The sequence below is a fragment of the Gobius niger genome (assembly GCF_951799975.1).
Source record: "Gobius niger genome assembly, chromosome: 18".
Classification (NCBI taxonomy): Eukaryota; Metazoa; Chordata; class Actinopteri; order Gobiiformes; family Gobiidae; genus Gobius; species Gobius niger.
The window spans coordinates 1,102,071-1,121,922 of record NC_136869.1 but is presented as its reverse complement, the minus strand read 5'-3'; the positions used below and the strand labels follow the sequence as shown (position 1 = coordinate 1,121,922).

The 19,852-nt window shown below is 37.0% G+C and overlaps 1 protein-coding gene across 1 annotated transcript; it reads left to right on the top strand.

The window, feature by feature from the left end:
* The first annotated feature begins 4,744 nt into the window (after positions 1-4,744).
* Positions 4,745-19,776, top strand: hus1 (HUS1 checkpoint clamp component). The gene is made up of 8 exons (XM_079576003.1): positions 4,745-4,879; positions 7,770-7,897; positions 11,856-12,032; positions 12,222-12,329; positions 12,500-12,574; positions 14,216-14,315; positions 14,403-14,513; positions 19,660-19,776. The coding sequence occupies exons 1-8, from the start codon at positions 4,828-4,830 to the stop codon at positions 19,740-19,742; spliced, it is 834 nt and encodes a 277-aa protein (XP_079432129.1). The 5' UTR covers positions 4,745-4,827; the 3' UTR covers positions 19,743-19,776.
* Positions 19,777-19,852: the final 76 nt, after the last annotated feature.

Sequence of the window (19,852 nt, the reverse complement as noted above, 5' to 3'; positions counted from 1 at the left end):
TCTGAAAGAGCCTCAGATCATGTAAATTCTCTGCCAAAGGATCAGGTTTGTGCTTTATTCATGTGGAGCAGCTCCATGAAGCAGAGGAACAACATTAAATATGATTATCATGAATATTATAAAAGCAAAGTCGGCTAAATTGACATGCAATTTTAGTCGACTAAAACTAGACTAAAAGAGACTAAGACTAAAACTAAAATATGTTGTCAAAATTAACACTGCACTGAGGAGAGAATAGTTTAGTGTAAATCCAATAATCCACATAGAGCTGACTTTATTACAGACGACGCTCCCTAAACCAGAGCTACACGTCTGCAGTGTTTACAACATACAGGCTAATGTTGCTAATGATGCTAACTAGCCGCTAGCAGTTTTACCCAGGGGTTTATTCATCTGAAAAACTAACCCAGCGACTAAAATGTCCTGCGAAAACCCAAAATAAAGAGATACACATGTTTATATTGAGCCAAAATGCTGAAGCTCCTGGATAAGTTTCTATAAACACAGGAGAAAATCCACACGGAGCTGAAGTAAAGGAGAAAAGAACCGTTTATCTGCAGTAATAAGTAACATCTCAATACTATTGTTAAATACAAACACATACATGAATAAAGCACAAGCACTGAGGAGCTTTAGGACACGAGCTGTTCTGTCTGTGATGGACAGACACATGAATAAAATGTCATCTGTTAAATTCTGATATAACTTCTATTAAAAGTGTCGCCGACTTTACTTAACCTTTACTTAACTCCCACCGGAACGGATCCCATTTTCTCCAGTTTGGCTTTACCCGAATCAGAAAGATTCTTGGGGAAAAAGCACTAAAACAGCCACAAAAAGTGAGAAGAAAACAAGGAGGTGAACGCAACAAAAATGTGACAAAAATTCAATACAAATTCGACAAAAATGTGACAAAAATTCGACAAAAATTCGACAAAAAATTCAACAAAAATGTGACAAAAATTCAACAAAAATGTGACAAAAATTCAACAAAAATGTGACAAAAATTCAACAAAAATATGACAAAAATTCAACAAAAATGTGACAAAAATTCAATAAAAATGAGACAAAAATTCGACAAATCAATAAAAATTCAACAAAAATGTGACAAATTCGACAAATGTGACAAAAATTCAATAAAAATTCGACAAAAATTTGACAAAAATTCAATAAAAATGAGACAAAAGTTTGACAAAAATTCAACAAAAATGTGACAAAAATTCAATAAAAATGAGACAAAAATTCAACAAAACTGAGACAAAAAATTAAATAAAAATGTGACAAAAATTCAATAAAAATGAGACAAAAATTCAATAAAAAAGACAAAAGTTCGACAAAAATTCGACAAAAATTCAATAAAAATATGACAAAAATTCAACAAAAATGTCACTTTTTGTTGAATTTTTGTCACAAACTCAACCAAAAAGTGACAAAAATGGGAAAAGAAAGAAAAGAAACTTACAAAAGATGACACAACACAGCAACAACGCAAGGGAAAAAGATCAGTTTTGTGGGTCTTAGCTTTCAAATGAGGTGTTACACAGACCTATATAACAGCCAGGGTGGTACGAGGTTAAGGAAATGCAAACGAGTGAATTAACTAATCTGTTGAAGAAAATGCCTTGTACTCGTATCGGTATCGGTAAGTACTTAGATCAAAGTACTGGTATCGGTATCGGTAAGTACTTAGATCAAAGTACTGGTATCGGTATCGGTAAGTACTTAGATCAAAGTACTGGTATCGGTGCCTCCCTGGTCCGAACGGGACAGAAACGCAGATTTGCTGAAAGAAAGAAAATTGTGTAACGATTTTTGTGCCTAGTTTCTCGTCTTTGCTACTTTGAATATGTTGTTCTTGTTTGAGTTGAATTGAACTGTCGGAAGCACTGGTGTAAACGGACGAAAGCAGGAAAAAAAAGTGTCATTTATTTGTATTTAAAGGGGGTTTTGTGCGTTCGGAGCCACTTCCACCAGAGGGCGCCGTTCTGCAGGATTCGGTGAATGCGTTTTGTTTGTTTTTTTCCCTCGTGGAGGTTTTTTAATTTGTTTGGCTTTTAATGTGCAAGAAGAAATAAAGGTGATTTGCTGTAACTGGGCTGGATTCATTTGGAGACGTCGCTGAGTGGAGGCGATTTGAGAGCGAGAGAGAGAGAGAAAAACACCAGCTCCTGTTTTTGTGTTTTAATCGAACATTTAAACATGGCCGAAAGTTTATTTTATAACTACCAGGATCAGAATCAGGAACATCTGACACTGATAGTTCAGTCCTGGTTTAGCCCTGGTTTAGCCCTGGTTTAGCCCTGGTTCAGTCCTGGTTTAGTCCTGGTTTAGCCCTGGTTTAGTCCTGGTTTAGTCCTGGTTTAGTCCTGGTTTAGTCCTGGTTTAGTCCTGGTTTAGACCTGGTTTAGCCCTGGTTTAGCCCTGGTTTAGCCCTGGTTCAGTCCTGGTTTAGTCCTGGTTCAGTCCTGGTTTAGTCCTGGTTCAGTCCTGGTTTAGTCCTGGTTTAGCCCTGGTTTAGTCCTGGTTTAGTCCTGGTTTAGCCCTGGTTTAGTCCTGGTTTAGTCCTGGTTTAGACCTGGTTTAGCCCTGGTTTAGTCCTGGTTTAGTCATGGTTTAGCCCTGGTTTAGCCCTGGTTTAGTCCTGGTTTAGCCCTGGTTTAGTCCTGGTTTAGCCCTGGTTTAGTCCTGGTTTAGTCCTGGTTTAGTCCTGGTTTAGCCCTGGTTTAGTCCTGGTTTAGCCCTGGTTTAGTCCTGGTTTAGTCCTGGTTTAGACCTGGTTTAGCCCTGGTTTAGTCCTGGTTTAGTCCTGGTTTAGTCCTGGTTTAGCCCTGGTTTAGTCCTGGTTTAGCCCTGGTTTAGTCCTGGTTTAGTCCTGGTTTAGTCCTGGTTTAGCCCTGGTTTAGTCCTGGTTTAGCCCTGGTTTAGTCCTGGTTTAGTCATGGTTTAGCCCTGGTTTAGCCCTGGTTTAGTCCTGGTTTAGTCCTGGTTTAGCCCTGGTTTAGTCCTGGTTTAGACCTTGTTTAGTCCTGGTTTAGTCCTGGTTTAGTCCTTGTTTAGGCCTGGTTTAGACCTGGTTTAGTCCTGGTTTAGTCATGGTTTAGCCCTGGTTTAGACCTTGTTTAGTCCTGGTTTAGTCCTGGTTTAGTCCTTGTTTAGGCCTGGTTTAGTCCTTCTTTAGTCCTGGTTTAGTCCTGGTTTAGTCCTGGTTTAGTCCTTGTTCAGTCCTTGTTTAGTCCTGGTTTAGTCCTGGTTTAGTCCTGGTTTAGTCCTGGTTTAGTCCTGGTTTAGCCCTGGTTTAGTCCTGGTTTAGTCCTGGTTTAGTCCTTGTTCAGTCCTTGTTTAGTCCTTGTTTAGTCCTGGTTTAGTCCTGGTTTAGTCCTGGTTTAGTCCTGGTTTAGCCCTGGTTTAGTCCTGGTTTAGTCATGGTTTAGCCCTGGTTTAGACCTTGTTTAGTCCTGGTTTAGTCCTGGTTTAGTCCTGGTTTAGACCTTGTTTAGTCCTGGTTCAGTCCTGGTTTAGTCCTGGTTTAGTCCTGGTTTAGTCCTTCTTTAGTCCTGGTTTAGTCCTGGTTTAGTCCTGGTTTAGTCCTTGTTCAGTCCTTGTTTAGTCCTGGTTTAGGCCTGGTTTAGTCCTGGTTCAGTCCTGGTTTAGACCTTGTTTAGTCATGGTTTAGCCCTGGTTTAGACCTTGTTTAGTCCTGGTTTAGTCCTGGTTTAGACCTGGTTTAGTCCTGGTTTAGTCCTGGTTTAGTCCTGGTTTAGTCCTGGTTTAGTCCTGGTTTAGTCCTGGTTTAGTCATGGTTTAGTCATGGTTTAGCCCTGGTTTAGTCCTTGTTCAGTCCTTGTTTAGTCCTGGTTTAGCCCTGGTTTAGACCTTGTTTAGTCATGGTTTAGCCCTGGTTTAGACCTTGTTTAGTCCTGGTTTAGTCCTGGTTTAGACCTGGTTTAGTCCTGGTTTAGTCCTGGTTTAGTCCTGGTTTAGTCCTGGTTTAGTCCTGGTTTAGTCCTGGTTTAGTCATGGTTTAGTCATGGTTTAGCCCTGGTTTAGTCCTGGTTTAGTCCTGGTTTAGTCCTGTGTTTAGTCCTGGTTTAGCCCTGGTTTAGCCCTAGTTTAGTCCTGGTTTAGTCCTGGTTTAGCCCTGGTTTAGCCCTGGTTTAGTCCTGGTTTAGCCCTTGTTCAGTCCTTGTTCAGTCCTGGTTCAGTCCTGGTTCAGTCCTGGTTTAGTCATGGTTTAGTCCTGGTTTAGTCCTGGTTTAGTCCTGGTTTAGTCCTGGTTTAGCCCTGGTTTAGTCCTGGTTTAGTCCTGGTTTAGTCCTGTGTTTAGTCCTGGTTTAGTCCTTGTTCAGTCCTTGTTTAGTCCTGGTTTAGTCCTGGTTTAGTCATGGTTTAGCCCTGGTTTAGTCCTGGTTTAGTCCTGGTTTAGTCATGGTTTAGCCCTGGTTTAGTCCTGGTTTAGTCCTGGTTTAGACCTGGTTTAGTCCTGGTTTAGTCATGGTTTAGCCCTGGTTTAGTCCTGGTTTAGTCCTTGTTAAGTCCTTGTTTAGTCCGTCATGTTATAGAAACATAATGTATAATTAATCTAAAACTGATCTGACTCTGGGATCCAGTGCCCTGTGTTAATGTAATAGTGATGTAATGTTATTAAATAAATGATAAAAATGTATGATAAAACCTATTTTTGATGATATGATGTTTCTGTGACGGAACTAAAGTCTGCTGCTCTCGTTTCCCCCGGAACCTTTGCGTCGCGGGACATAAACAAACCAAAGGCGGCGCGAGCTTCAAAACTGTCCCACGATTTTCTCCTCAAGTTTAAGTGAATAAAACATGAAGTTCCGCGGGAAGATCATCGACATCGCCTGCCTCAACCACTTCACACGTGAGCTCACAAATGTCTCCTTTTGTTCTGTCGAGAATATGAAGAGAGCAACAAGCTAACATGCTAACCGGCTAACATGCTAACGGCGTCCTGAACTCCGCAGCAGCCAAAGCCACGAGTTACATATAGTTATTATTATTATAAGTAGCTACAGGTTTTACCATTACTTTAACCCCTTAAAGGAATTGGCCACCGTTTTTAAATGCTAAGATATGTTCTTACCTCACTTTAGACGTGTTAATATATCCCCGTCTGGTCTTTCTCCGTGCGCTCTGCCAGGCAAACGGAGCACATACGCAGCCTCTCCCACATGTCATATAGCTCCAAAAAAGCTCACGATAGAAGCTACCAAGCTCTTCCACGTGTTCCCTATTTAAATAAAGTTACGTGAAGTGTTTTCATGCGAAGTATATTTACCCAGAAATGTAGCATGTCGATTTTATAAGCAAATAAAAACGGGGACTATATTGTGAGGCGTAATGATACGAGGAGTAAAACGTCCGCGCAGTAACTCCTAAAGGTTATTGACGGAAGTGAGCGGGGGAAGTCTTTAGGAGTTACTGCGCGGACGCTGTGCTCCTCGTATCATTACGCCTCACAATATAGTCCCCCTTTTTATTTGCTTATAAAATCGACATGCTACATTTCTGGGTAAATATACTTCGCATGAAAACACTTCACGTAACTTTATTTAAATAGGGAACACGTGGAAGAGCTTGGTAGCTTCTATCGTGAGCTTTTTTGGAGCTATGTGACATGTGGGAGAGGCTGCGTATGTGTGAGCGCACGGACAAAGACCAGACGGGGATATATTAACTCGACTAAAGTGAGCTAAGAACATATCTTAGCATGTAAAAACGGTGGCCTATTCCTTTAACTCCCGCCTGAACCGAGCACATTCTCTCCAGTTTGGCTTTACCCCAATCCAAAAGGGTCTGGAAACAAGGTGTGAAAATAGAGACAAAACTGAGACGAAAACAATGATGGAAATGTGACAAAAAAAGTGACAAAAAAATGATGAAAAAATGACAAAAATGTGACAAAAAATGACACAAAATTGACAAAAAAATTACAAAAATGATGAAAAATTTGATTAAAAAATGATGAAAAAATGAAAAAAATTGATAAAAAATTGACAAAAATTTGAATAAGAAATGATGAAAATTTGATAAAAATTGACAAAAAAGTGATGAAAAAATGACAAAAAATTGACGAAAAAATGACAAAAATGTGACAAAAAATGACACAAAATTGACAAAAAAATTACAAAAATGATGAAAAAATTTGATGAAAAAATGATGAAAAAATGTGACAAAAAAGTGATGAAAAAATGACAAAAAATGTGACCAAAATCTGACAAAAATTTGACAAAAAAATGACCAAAATCTGACAAAAAATTGACAAAAATTGACAAAAAAGTTCCTAAAAAATGATGAAAAAATCTAACAAAAATTTGATTAAAAAAAGATGAAAAAATGTGACAAAAAAGTGATGAAAAAATGACAAAAAATGTGACCAAAAAATGACAAATTTGATTAAAAAGTGCCAAAAATGTCACAAAAAAATTACAAAACAGTTACAAAAATGAGTTGAAAACCCCCCAAAAAACAATGATGGAAAAAAAATCTGATGACGTGAGGGAAAAGATCCATTTAGATGAGTTTTGTAGATCTTAGCTTTCAAATGAGGCGTTACACTGACCTACAGGATTTGGGTAAAGCTGAACTGGAGAAAATGCTCTCGGTTCAGGCGGGAGTTAAGAAGTTAAATTACTTAGTTTGATGGAGAAAAACTGCTGTAATAATCAGAGTTTTGTTTCAATGAAGCAGTTAATGAAGAAAAGTTGGGAGGAAGAATATTTAATTTTGAGTCAGTGACATAGATGGAGGGAAAGTTTCCATAAGTTTTAATAACCAGAGCTGTAACTATAACTATAACTATTCTTCCTGGGGTTCATGTAGAATAATACACAAACTTTGACATGTTTATTTCCAGAGGTGGACAATACTTAACCCCTGAACTCCCGCCTGAACCGAGCACATTTTCTCCAGTTTGGCTTTACCCCAATCCAAAAGTTTCTGGAGAAAAGGTGTGAAAAGAGTGACAGAACTGAGACGAAAACAATGATGGAAATGTGACAAAAAAGCGACGAAGAATTTATGAAAAAGTGGCACAAATGTCGCAAGAAATTGACGAAAAAATTGACGAAAAAATTCCAAAAATATCACACAAAAATGACAAAAATGTGATAAAAATTTGACAAAAAAATTGACAAAAAATTGACGAAAAAAAGTCAAAAATGTGACAAAAAATGAACAAAAATGAGTTGAACACCCAACAAAAAAATGATGACGTGAGGAAAAAGATCCTCTCGGTTCAGGCGGGAGTTAAGGTTAAAAGCCCAATACCTGATTTATTACTTACAAAACAATGAGAGTAAAAGCAACTAAATGAAAATGTTCGCTGTGGTTCCTGAATTCAAACTTCTTCTATTCATTAAATCTTCTTGTTTTCAAAATGGTCCAAAGGGTTCTTTCAGGAAGACTTTAGGTGTGACACACTGTACCTGGTGCAGGTTAATGCAGCTAATGATTATTTTGTAATGGATTAATCTCTCGGTTATTCTTACGATCAGTCGCTTTGCTGTGAGCGCTGTAGATGATGATGGAGGAAACTTAAAGTAAATGTTTATTGAGGCTCTTGGCGCTGACTCTGCTTCTGATTGGACGAGACACAGACGGATATTTATGAAATTTACACTGAACAAAACACTACAGACCCAAAGTATAAAAACTATAATAATAATAAATCAAACTTGTAGCGCTTCTTTGGACATAATATTGTGTTCCCAAAGCATGAAGGTGTTGACAGTGAGTGAGTTTTGTTTCAGGCGTGATCACGACCATCTCGAAGCTGACGAAGACCTGCGTGCTGCGCCTCACTCCCGATAATCTGTTCTTCATCCTGTCGGAGAAAGTGGCGAACGGCGGCGTCAGCATGTGGTGCGAGCTGTCCCAGGTCAGTGTGTCTGAGGACGTCCCTGTGTCCCGGTTCAGTCCGGTCTGAAGTCCTGAGGCCGTGTTCTGGTAACCTCTTACTGAGCCTGAACCGAGAGGAGCTTTTTCCTCACGTCAGCACATTTTTTTTCCATCATTTTTTTCTGTTAGGTATTCAACTCATTTTTGTAACTTTTTTGTAACTTTTTTGTCATTTTTTGTCATTTTTTTGTCATTTTTTTATCACATTTTTGTCAATTTTTTGCCACATTTTTGTCATTTTTTCGTCAATTTTTCGTCACATTTTTGTCAATTTTTTGTCACATTTTTGTTATTTTTTCGTCACATTTTTGTCAATTTTTCCGTCAATTTTTTGTCACATTTTTGTCATTTTTTCGTCACATTTTTGTCAATTTTTTGTCACATTTTTGTCATTTTTTCGTCAATTTTTCGTCACATTTTTGTCAATTTTTTGTCACATTTTTGTCATTTTTTCCGTCAATTTTTTGTCACATTTTTGTCAATTTTTTGTCACATTTTTGTCAATTTTTTTATCACATTTTTGTCAATTTTTTGTCACATTTTTGTCAATTTCTTGTCACATTTTTGTCATTTTTTCGTCAATTTTTCGTCACATTTTTGTCATTTTTTCGGCACATTTTTGTCAATTTTTTGTCACATTTTTGTCAATTTTTTGTCAATTTGTCCGTCAATTTTTTGTCACATTTTTGTCAATTTTTTGTCACATTTTTGTCATTATTTTGTCACATTTTTGTCAATTTTTTTATCACATTTTTGTCATTTTTTCCGTCAATTTTTTGTCAGATTTTTGTCAATTTTTTGTCACATTTTTGTTATTTTTTCGTCACATTTTTGTCAATTTCTTGTCACATTTTTGTCATTTTTTCGTCAATTTTTCGTCACATTTTTGTCATTTTTTCGGCACATTTTTGTCAATTTTTTGTCACATTTTTGTCAATTTTTTGTCAATTTGTCCGTCAATTTTTTGTCACATTTTTGTCAATTTTTTGTCACATTTTTGTCATTATTTTGTCACATTTTTGTCAATTTTTTTATCACATTTTTGTCATTTTTTCCGTCAATTTTTTTGTCACATTTTTGTCAATTTTTTGTCACATTTTTGTTATTTTTTCGTCACATTTTTGTCAATTTTTTGTCACATTTTTGTCATTTTTTCGTCAATTTTTCGTCACATTTTTGTCATTTTTTCGGCACATTTTTGTCAATTTTTTGTCACATTTTTGTCAATTTTTTGTCAATTTGTCCGTCAATTTTTTGTCACATTTTTGTCAATTTTTTGTCACATTTTTGTCATTATTTTGTCACATTTTTGTCAATTTTTTTATCACATTTTTGTCATTTTTTCCGTCAATTTTTTTGTCACATTTTTGTCAATTTTTTGTCACATTTTTGTCATTTTTCCATCATTGTTGGCCTGTTCCTTTAAGTTATACCAGTCTGGTATCGAAAATATAAGGTTTAGGTTCTACTGGTATAAAAGAAATATAAAATCTGTATATTCAAGTTTTTATGCTTGTCTGTCATCAACATTTAACCTCTTAACTCCCACCTGAACATGTTTTCTCCAAATTCTCCAAATCGAAAAGCTTCTTCAAAACAGAGGCAAAAAACGAGAAGAAAATGAGGATGTAAACGCAACAAAAAAGCTAAAAAGTGACTAAAAGAAGTGACAAAAATGACAAAAACTCAGCAAAAAAAGTGACAAAAATCCAGCAAAAAAGTGACAAAAATCCAGCAAAAAAAGTGACAAAAATCCAGCAAAAAAGTGACAAAAATCCAGCAAAAAAGTGACAAAAATCCAGCAAAAAAGTGACAAAAATCCAGGAAAAAAAGTGACAAAAATCCGGCAAAAAAAGTGACAAAAATCCAGCAAAAAAGTGACAAAAATCCGGCAGAAAAACTGACAAAAATCCAGCAAAAAAGTGACAAAAATCCGGCAAAAAAGTGACAAAAATCCAGCAAAAAGTGACAAAAATCCGGCAAAAAAAGTGACAAAAATCCAGCAAAAAAAGTAACAAAAATCCAGCAAAAAAATGACAAAAATCCAGCAGAAAAAATGACAAAAATCCAGCAAAAAAAGTGACAAAATCCAGCAAAAAAAGTAACAAAAATCCAGCAAAAAAATGACAAAAATCCAGCAGAAAAAATGACAAAAATCCAGCAAAAAAATGACAAAAATTCAGCAAAAAAAGACAAAAATTCAGCAAAAAAAGACAAAAATCCAGCAGAAAAAATGACAAAAATCCAGCAAAAAAAAGACAAAAATTCAGCAAAAAAGTGACAAAAATCCAGCAAAAAAGTGACAAAAATCCAGCAAAAAAAGTGACAAAAATCCAGCAAAAAAGTGACAAAAATCCAGCAAAAAAGTGACAAAAATCCAGCAAAAAAGTGACAAAAATCCAGCAAAAAAGTGACAAAAATCCAGCAAAAAAAGTGACAAAAATCCAGCAAAAAAAGTGACAAAAATCCAGCAAAAAAAGTGACAAAAATCCAGCAAAAAAGTGACAAAAATCCAGCAAAAAAGTGACAAAAATCCAGCAAAAAAGTGACAAAAATCCAGCAAAAAAGTGACAAAAATCCAGCAAAAAAGTGACAAAAATCCAGCAAAAAAGTGACAAAAATCCGGCAAAAAAAGTGACAAAAATCCAGCAAAAAAAGACAAAAATCCAGCAGAAAAACTGACAAAAATCCAGCAAAAAATGACAAAAATCCAGCAAAAAAGTGACAAAAATCCAGCAAAAAAAGGACAAAAATCCAGCAAAAAAAGTGACAAAAATTCAGCAAAAAAAGACAAAAATCCAGCAAAAAAGTGACAAAAATCCAGCAAAAAAAGTGACAAAAATCCAGCAAAAAAAGTGACAAAAATCCAGCAAAAAAATGACAAAAATCCAGCAGAAAAAATGACAAAAATCCAGCAAAAAAATGACAAAAATTCAGCAAAAAAAGACAAAAATTCAGCAAAAAAAGACAAAAATCCAGCAGAAAAAATGACAAAATCCAGCAAAAAAATGACAAAAATTCAGCAAAAAAAGTGACAAAAATCCAGCAAAAAAGTGACAAAAATCCAGCAAAAAAAGTGACAAAAATCCAGCAAAAAAGTGACAAAAATCCAGCAAAAAAGTGACAAAAATCCAGCAAAAAAGTGACAAAAATCCAGCAAAAAAGTGACAAAAATCCAGCAAAAAAAGTGACAAAAATCCAGCAAAAAAAGTGACAAAAATCCAGCAAAAAAAGTGACAAAAATCCAGCAAAAAAGTGACAAAAATCCAGCAAAAAAGTGACAAAAATCCAGCAAAAAAGTGACAAAAATCCGGCAAAAAAAGTGACAAAAATCCAGCAAAAAAAGACAAAAATCCAGCAGAAAAACTGACAAAAATCCAGCAAAAAAAAGACAAAAATCCAGCAAGAAATGACAAAAATCCAGCAAAAAAGTGACAGAAGAGCAGCAAAAACGTAATAAAGTGACAATGAAAAAGAAGTGGAAAAATGTGTATACATTTGAGAAATATTGGCGGGGTGAAAGTTTTTGTATTCATGTACAGATATTTGGGGGGGATGTGGACAAAATTGGAGGAAATTTCGGGGGAAAAGTTGAAAAGAAATATGAAAAAAAAGTGGAAAAACAAGTTGAAAAGTTTCAATAAATTTTTTATTTTTATTTTGGGCACATTGGGGGAAAAAACATAAATAAAAAGGGGAAATTTGGGGGAAATTTAGGGAAAACATGGAAAATTTGTGTGGGGGAAATAAGAAATACAAACTTGTGAAGTGTTTTTCTGCCTTTTTGTCGTTAGAGGAAGTTTCTTGGTTGTTTCACCTCAAACAAACGACACAAATCCCAAAGGAAAAGGAATAAATGAACATATTAATGTGTTTTATTCTTCTGTATGACAAATATCTGAGTGTGGATGTGTGACGAGTCCTCCCCGTGCCCTCAGGCTAACTTCTTCGACGAGTACCAGATGGAGGGCGTGACGCCGGAGGATAACGAGATCTGCCTGGAGGTGGCGCCGGAGAACCTTTCCCGAGCCTTGAAGACCGTCCAAAACGCCAAAGCTCTGAAGCTCAAACTCACCAAGAAACACTGTCCCTGCCTGACGCTCGCAGCAGACCTGGTGAGAGGGAGAAACGGGGCCTCTCCTTTCATACACCGGATTAATGCTCCTGTTATACTCTTGTTTTACTCCTGGTTTACTCCTGGTTTTCTCCTGGTTTACTCCTGGTTTACTCCGGGTTTACTCCTGGTTTCCTCCTGGTTTCCTCCTGGTTTCCTCCTCTTTAACTCCTGGTTTTCTCCCCTGCAGCCGACCCTCTCCGCCGTGAGTCGAGTGGTGACCCACGACGTCCCGGTCGACGTCATCCCCAGGAAACTGTGGCACGAGTTCAAGGAGCCGCACATGCCGGACTTCGACGTGAGTGAAGCCTCGTCCCGGTCCAGTCCCGGTCCAGTCCCGGTCCAGTCCCGGTCCAGTCCAGTCCTGGTCCAGTCCAGTCCTGGTCCCGTCCCGGTCCAGTCCCGGTCCGGTCCTGGGTCTCGGTCCAGTCCCGGTCGGTGAAGCTTAACGGTCTCTCTGTGTTTCAGGTCAGTATTTACCTGCCGCCGCTGAAGACCATCAAAAACGTGGTGGACCGGATGAAGAACTTGTCCAACTTCCTGGTGCGCCGGCCCCGGCTTCATCCTGGTTCATCTTTAGTCTCTGACTGTTGTTTGTTTTGGATCTGTCACATTTTGTCATTTTTTTAAATAAAATTTCCGTCAATTTTTTATCACATTTTTGTAAAAAAAAATTGTAATTTTTTTTTCCCACATTTTTTTATCAAATTTTTTGTCATTTTTTTGTCATTTTTTTTCCACATTTTTGTCAATTTTTTGTCATTTTTTGGACAAATTTTAATCAAATGTTTGTGGTTTTTATGTCAATTTTTTGTCACATTTTTTGTCACATTTTTGTCACATTTTTGTCATTTTTTTGTAATTTTTTCGTAAATTTTTTGTCATATTTTGGAAAACTTTTAATCAATTTTTTGTCATTTTTTGGTCGATTTTTTGTAAATTTATTGGTCAATGTTTTGTCATTTTTTTGTCAGTTTTCCGTCAATTTTTTTCACATTTTTGTATTATTTTGGTAATTTTTTGTCAATTTTTTGGGACAAATTTGAATCAAATTTTTGTGTAAATTTTTTGTCACATTTTTGTTATTTTTTCGTTAATTTTTTGTCATATTTTGGAAAAAATGTAATCAATTTTTTGTCATTTTTTTGTCGATATTTTGTGATTTTTTTGTGATTTTTTGTCACATTTTTGTCATTTTTTTGTCACATTTTTGTCATTTTTTCGTAAATTTTTTGTAAATTTTTTGTAAATTTTTTGTCATATTTTGGCACATTTTGGTCATTTTTTTGGTCATTTTTTTGGTCATTTTTTCGTCACTCTTTATCACATTTTTGTCCATCTTCCTGGTGCTTCCTCCCCGGCTTCATCCTGGTTCTTCTTTAATCCCTGACTGTTGTTTGTTTTGGATCTGTCACATTTTTGTCATTTTTTTCATCATTTTTTTCATCAAATTTTCGTCTATTTTTTTTATCACATTTTTATCAAATTTTTTGTAATTTTTTTGTAATTTTTTGTCAATTTTGTGTAATTTTTTTTGTCATTTTTTTGTCATTTTTTGGACAAATTTTAATCACATTTTTGTCATTCTTATGTCAATTTTTTGTGATTTTTTTTTGTCCATTTTTTGTCACATTTTTTCGTCAATTTTTTTCAATTTTTTGTCAGTTTTTTGTCACATTTTTATCATTTTTTTGGTCATTTTTTTGTCACATTTTTGCCAATTTTATGTCAATTTTTTGTCCATTTTCCGTCATTTTTTTTCGTCAATTTTTTTCACTTTTTTGTAATTGTTTCGTACATTTTTTGTCATTTTTTTGGACAAATTTTAATCATTTTTTGTCATTTTTATGTCAAATTTTTGTGATTTTTTTGTCAATTTTTGCTAATTTTTTGGTCAAATTTTTATCACATTTTTGTCACATTTTTGTCATTTTTTCGTAAAATTTGTATCACATTTTTGTCATTTTTTTGTATTTTTTTCGTACATTTTTTGTAATTTTTTGTCACATTTTTGTCACATTTTGGTCATTTTTTTTGGTCATTTTCTTGGTCATTTTTTTGTCACATTTTTGTCATTTTTTCGTCACTCTTTATCACATTTTTGTCCATCTTCCTGGTGCTTCCTCCCCGGCTTCATCCTGGTCCATCTTTAATCTCTGACTGTTGTTTGTTTTGGATCTGCAGGTTCTGGAGGCCAACATGAGCGGAGAGATGAACCTGAAGATCGAGACGGACCTGGTCTCAGTCACCACGCATTTCAAAGACCTGGGGAACCCGCCCTGGGGTAAAGCTCGCCCCCCCCCCCTCCTCCTGGACCCCCCCCCCTGGATTACAGTGTGGAGGTAGTACATGTGTGTGGAATGTGTTGCAGACGGCGGCTCTCAGAGGGACGCGGACGCCATGGCTCAGGCTCGACTCGACATCCGCCGCCTGCAGCAGTTCCTCACGGGACAGCAGGTCAACCCCAGCAAAGCCCTGTGCAGTGAGTCCCCAACTTATACCTAAACCCCAGCAAAGCCCTGTGCAGTGAGTGTCCGAACTTATACCTAAACTTATACTTAAACCCCAGCAAAGCCCTGTGCAGTGAGTGTCCGAACTTACACTTAAACTTATACTTAAACCCCAGCAAAGCCCTGTGCAGTGAGTCTCCTCTAACTTATACTTAAACCCCAGCAAAGCCCTGTGCAGTGAGTCTCTAACTTATACTTAAACCCCAGCAAAGCCCTGTGCAGTGAGTCTCCAACTTATACTTAAACTTATACTTAAACCCCAGCAAAGCCCTGTGCAGTGAGTGTCCGACTTATACTTAAACTTATACTTAAACCCCAGCAAAGCCCTGTGCAGTGAGTGTCCAACTTATACTTAAACCCCAGCAAAGCCCTGTGCAGTGAGTCCCTAACTTATACTTAAACTTATACTTAAACCCCAGCAAAGCCCTGTGCAGTGAGTCCCTAACTTATACTTAAACTTATACTTAAACCCCAGCAAAGCCCTGTGCAGTGAGTCCCTAACTTATACTTAAACTTATACTTAAACCCCAGCAAAGCCCTGTGCAGTGAGTCCCTAACTTATACTTAAACTTATACTTAAACCCCAGCAAAGCCCTGTGCAGTGAGTCGCTTAATCACACACATATTAAACTTAACCTCTGAACTCCCGCCTGAACCGAGAGGATCTTTTTCTTCACGTCATCACATTTTTTTTTCTCATCATTTTTTGTTGGGTTTTCAACTCATTTTATTAACTTTTTTGTCATTTTTTTTGTAATTTTTTTTTATCAAATTTTTGTCCTTTTTTTGTCACATTTTTGTCATTTTTTGTCACATTTTTGTCATTTTTTGTCACATTTTTGTCACATTTTTTTGTCAATTTTTTGTCAATTTTTTGTCACATTTTTGTCACATTTTTTTGTCATTTTTTTGTCAATTTTTTGTCATTTTTTTGTCTTTTTTTCATCAATTTTTTGTCATATTTTTCTCACATTTTCTCACATTTTTGTCATTTTTTAGTCAATTTTTTTGTAATTTTTTGTCAAATTTTTATCACATTTTGCAGTGAGTCTCCTAACTTACACTTAAACCCCAGCAAAGCCCTGTGCAGTGAGTCTCCCCTAACTTATACTTAAACCCCAGCAAAGCCCTGTGCAGTGAGTGTCCGAACTTATACCTAAACTTATACTTAAACCCCAGCAAAGCCCTGTGCAGTGAGTGTCCTAACTTATACCTAAACCCCAGCAAAGCCCTGTGCAGTGAGTGTCCTAACTTATACTTAAACCCCAGCAAAGCCCTGTGCAGTGAGTGTCCTAACTTATACTTAAACCCCAGCAAAGCCCTGTGCAGTGAGTGTCCTAACTTATACCTAAACCCCAGCAAAGCCCTGTGCAGTGAGTGTCCTAACTTATACTTAAACTTATACTTAAACCCCAGCAAAGCCCTGTGCAGTGAGTCCCCAACTTATACTTAAACTTATACTTAAACCCCAGCAAAGCCCTGTGCAGTGAGTGTCCGAACTTATACTTAAACCCCAGCAAAGCCCTGTGCAGTGAGTCTCCTCTAACTTATACTTAAACCCCAGCAAAGCCCTGTGCAGTGAGTCTCCTCTAACTTATACCTAAACCCCAGCAAAGCCCTGTGCAGTGAGTCTCCTCTAACTTATACTTAAACCCCAGCAAAGCCCTGTGCAGTGAGTCTCCTAACTTATACTTAAACCCCAGCAAAGCCCTGTGCAGTGAGTCTCCTAACTTATACTTAAACCCCAGCAAAGCCCTGTGCAGTGAGTCTCCTAACTTATACTTAAACCCCAGCAAAGCCCTGTGCAGTGAGTGTCCGAACTTATACTTAAACCCCAGCAAAGCCCTGTGCAGTGAGTCTCCTAACTTATACTTAAACCCCAGCAAAGCCCTGTGCAGTGAGTGTCCGAACTTATACTTAAACCCCAGCAAAGCCCTGTGCAGTGAGTCTCCTCTAACTTATACTTAAACCCCAGCAAAGCCCTGTGCAGTGAGTCTCCTCTAACTTATACTTAAACCCCAGCAAAGCCCTGTGCAGTGAGTCTCCTCTAACTTATACTTAAACCCCAGCAAAGCCCTGTGCAGTGAGTGTCCTAATAACACACATATCTGACATTAAACTTAACCTCTGAACTCCCGCCTGAACCGAGAGGATCTTTTTCCTCACGTCATCACATTTTTTTTTCCATCATTTTTTTGTTGGGTTTTAAACTCATTTTTGTCACATTTGGTCACATTTTGTCACATTTTTGTCATTTTTTATGTCACATTTTTGTCACATTTTGTCACATTTTTGTCATTTTTTTTGTCACATTTTTGTCACATTTTGTCACATTTTTGTCATTTTTTATGTCACATTTTGTCACATTTTTGTCACATTTTTGTCACATTTTTGTCACATTTTTGTCACATTTTGTCACATTTTTGTCATTTTTTATCACGTTTTTGTCACATTTTGTCACATTTTTGTCACATTTTTGTCACATTTTGTCACATTTTTGTCATTTTTTATGTCACATTTTTGTCACATTTTTGTCACATTTTTGTCACATTTTTGTCACATTTTTGTCACATTTTGTCACATTTTTGTCATTTTTTATCACGTTTTTGTCACATTTTGTCACATTTTTGTCATTTTTTATGTCACATTTTGTCACATTTTTGTCATTTTTTATCACGTTTTTGTCATTTTTTATGTCACATTTTTGTCACATTTTTGTCACATTTTTGTCACATTTTTGTCACATTTTTGTCACATTTTGTCACATTTTTGTCATTTTTTATCACGTTTTTGTCATTTTTTATGTCACATTTTTGTCACATTTTTGTCACATTTTTGTCAATTTTTTGTCATTTTTTTGTCACATTTTTGTCACATTTTTGTCACATTTTTGTCATTTTTTGTCAATTTTTTGTCATTTTTTTGTCACATTTTTGTCACATTTTTGTCACATTTTTGTCATTTTTTGTCAATTTTTTGTAATGTTTTTCATCAATTTTTTATCAAATTTTTGTCCATTTTTTTGTCAAATTTTTATCAATTTTTTCGTCAATTTCTTGTCATTTTTTTGTGACATTTTTGCCACTTTTTCATAAATTTTTCGTCACTTTTTTGTCACATTTCCATCATTGTTTTCGTCTCAGTTTTGTCGCTATTTTCACACCTTTTTCCCAGAAGCTTTTGGATTGGGGTAAAGCCAAACTGGAGAAAATGTGCTCGGTTCAGGCGGGAGTTAAGGGGTTAAACTTAAACTTAAACAAATGCAAATCTGTCGCTCCGAAAGAGGATTGTCCGGAACAGGCGACAAAAAGGACTGAATAAACTCCACGAGAGCAGCAGAAGCACCGGGACAGGGGCTCCAGGAGGTCAATCATTTAATAAAACATAATAATAATAAAATATCACAAAAGGCGTAAGGCTGGGATTGTGTACGTTGTCAGTGATATCGTGAAATATATCGTTATCGTGATATTTCTTTTTTATATTGTGATAGTGATTTTAGGCCACATCGCCCTGCCCCACTTTCCCGGATTTTTTGTCTTGATTTTTCCCAGTTTTATCCCCCGATTTTAACCCAGTTTCCCCCCTACTTTTCTACCTTTTCCCCCCAATTTACTACTTTTTTCCCCTATTTTTCCCAATTGTATCATTTTCCCTCATGTTTGCCATTTTCTCATCTTTTCCCCTTAATTTTTGTCTCAGTACTTCCCACTTCAATTTTTTTTTTTACTATTTTCCTTCCAATTTTATTCCAATTTATTCCCATTTTTAACCACTTTTTCTAGTTTTTAAGAAAAATAAAGGCGCAGTGGCTTATGGGACGGCACATAGCTTCTAATCACCGGTTAGTTAGCATCAGAGGTCCCTATGCTAAAGTGGCTATGATAGTTAGCATCAGAGGTCCCTATGCTAAAGTGGCTATGATAGTTAGCATCAGAGGTCCCTATGCTAAAGTGGCTATGATAGTTAGCATCAGAGGTCCCTATGCTAAAGTGGCTATGATAGTTAGCATCAGAGGTCCCTATGCTAAAGTGGCTATGATAGTTAGCATCAGAGGTCCCTATGCTAAAGTGGCTATGATAGTTAGCATCAGAGGTCCCTATGCTAAAGTGGCTATGATAGTTAGCATCAGAGGTCCCTATGCTAAAGTGGCCATGATAGTTAGCATCAGAGGTCCCTATGCTAAAGTGGCTATGATAGTTAGCATCAGAGGTCCCTATGCTAAAGTGGCTATGATAGTTAGCATCAGAGGTCCCTATGCTAAAGTGGCTATGATAGTTAGCATCAGAGGTCCCTATGCTAAAGTGGCTATGATAGATAGCATCAGAGGTCCCTATGCTAAAGTGGCTATGATAGATAGCATCAGAGGTCCCTATGCTAAAGTGGCTATGATAGTTAGCATCAGAGGTCCGTATGCTAAAGTGGCTATGATAGTTAGCACCAGAGGTCCCTATGCTAAAGTGGCTATGATAGTTAGCATCAGAGGTCCCTATGCTAAAGTGGCTATGATAGTTAGCATCAGAGGTCCCTATGCTAAAGTGGCTATGATAGTTAGCATCAGAGGTCCGTATGCTAAAGTGGCTATGATAGTTAGCATCAGAGGTCCCTATGCTAAAGTGGCTATGATAGTTAGCATCAGAGGTCCCTATGCTAAAGTGGCTATGATAGTTAGCATCAGAGGTCTCTATGCTAAAGTGGCTATGATAGTTAGCATCAGAGGTCTCTATGCTAAAGTGGCTATGATAGTTAGCATCAGAGGTCCCTATGCTAAAGTGGCTATGATAGTTAGCATCAGAGGTCCCTATGCTAAAGTGGCTATGATAGTTAGCACCAGAGGTCCCTATGCTAAAGTGGCTATGATAGTTAGCATCAGAGGTCCCTATGCTAAAGTGGCTATGATAGTTAGCATCAGAGGTCCCTATGCTAAAGTGGTTATGATAGTTAGCATCAGAGGTCCCTATGCTAAAGTGGTTATGATAGTTAGCATCAGAGGTCCCTATGCTAAAGTGGCTATGATAGTTAGCACCAGAGGTCCCTATGCTAAAGTGGCTATGATAGTGGTGCTAACTATCTGGTCTAAGTCTCGGTCTCTGGTCTAAGTCTCGGTCTTGGTTTCAGACCTGGTCCATCACCGCCTGCTCCACCTCATCCTGCTCCATGAGGACGTGTCTCTGCAGTATTTCATCCCCGCTGTGGCCTAGCGCTTCTCAACCTGCGGCCCGGGGACCGCGAGGCCCGGGGACCGCAAGGCCCGAGGACCGCTGAAGACGTCGTGTAATGTTCTGCAATATAAATTATTTTTGTATAAAAC

Bases quoted from the DNA above. Each gene is read 5' to 3' on its own strand.
- hus1 (XM_079576003.1), top strand. From the start codon at position 4,828: ATGAAGTTCCGCGGGAAGATCATCGACATCGCCTGCCTCAACCACTTC. The intron at 7,898-11,855 runs GTCAGTGTGTCT...CCGTGCCCTCAG, and splicing joins TGTGGTGCGAGCTGTCCCAG to GCTAACTTCTTCGACGAGTA. The intron at 14,316-14,402 runs GTAAAGCTCGCC...AATGTGTTGCAG, and splicing joins CCTGGGGAACCCGCCCTGGG to ACGGCGGCTCTCAGAGGGAC.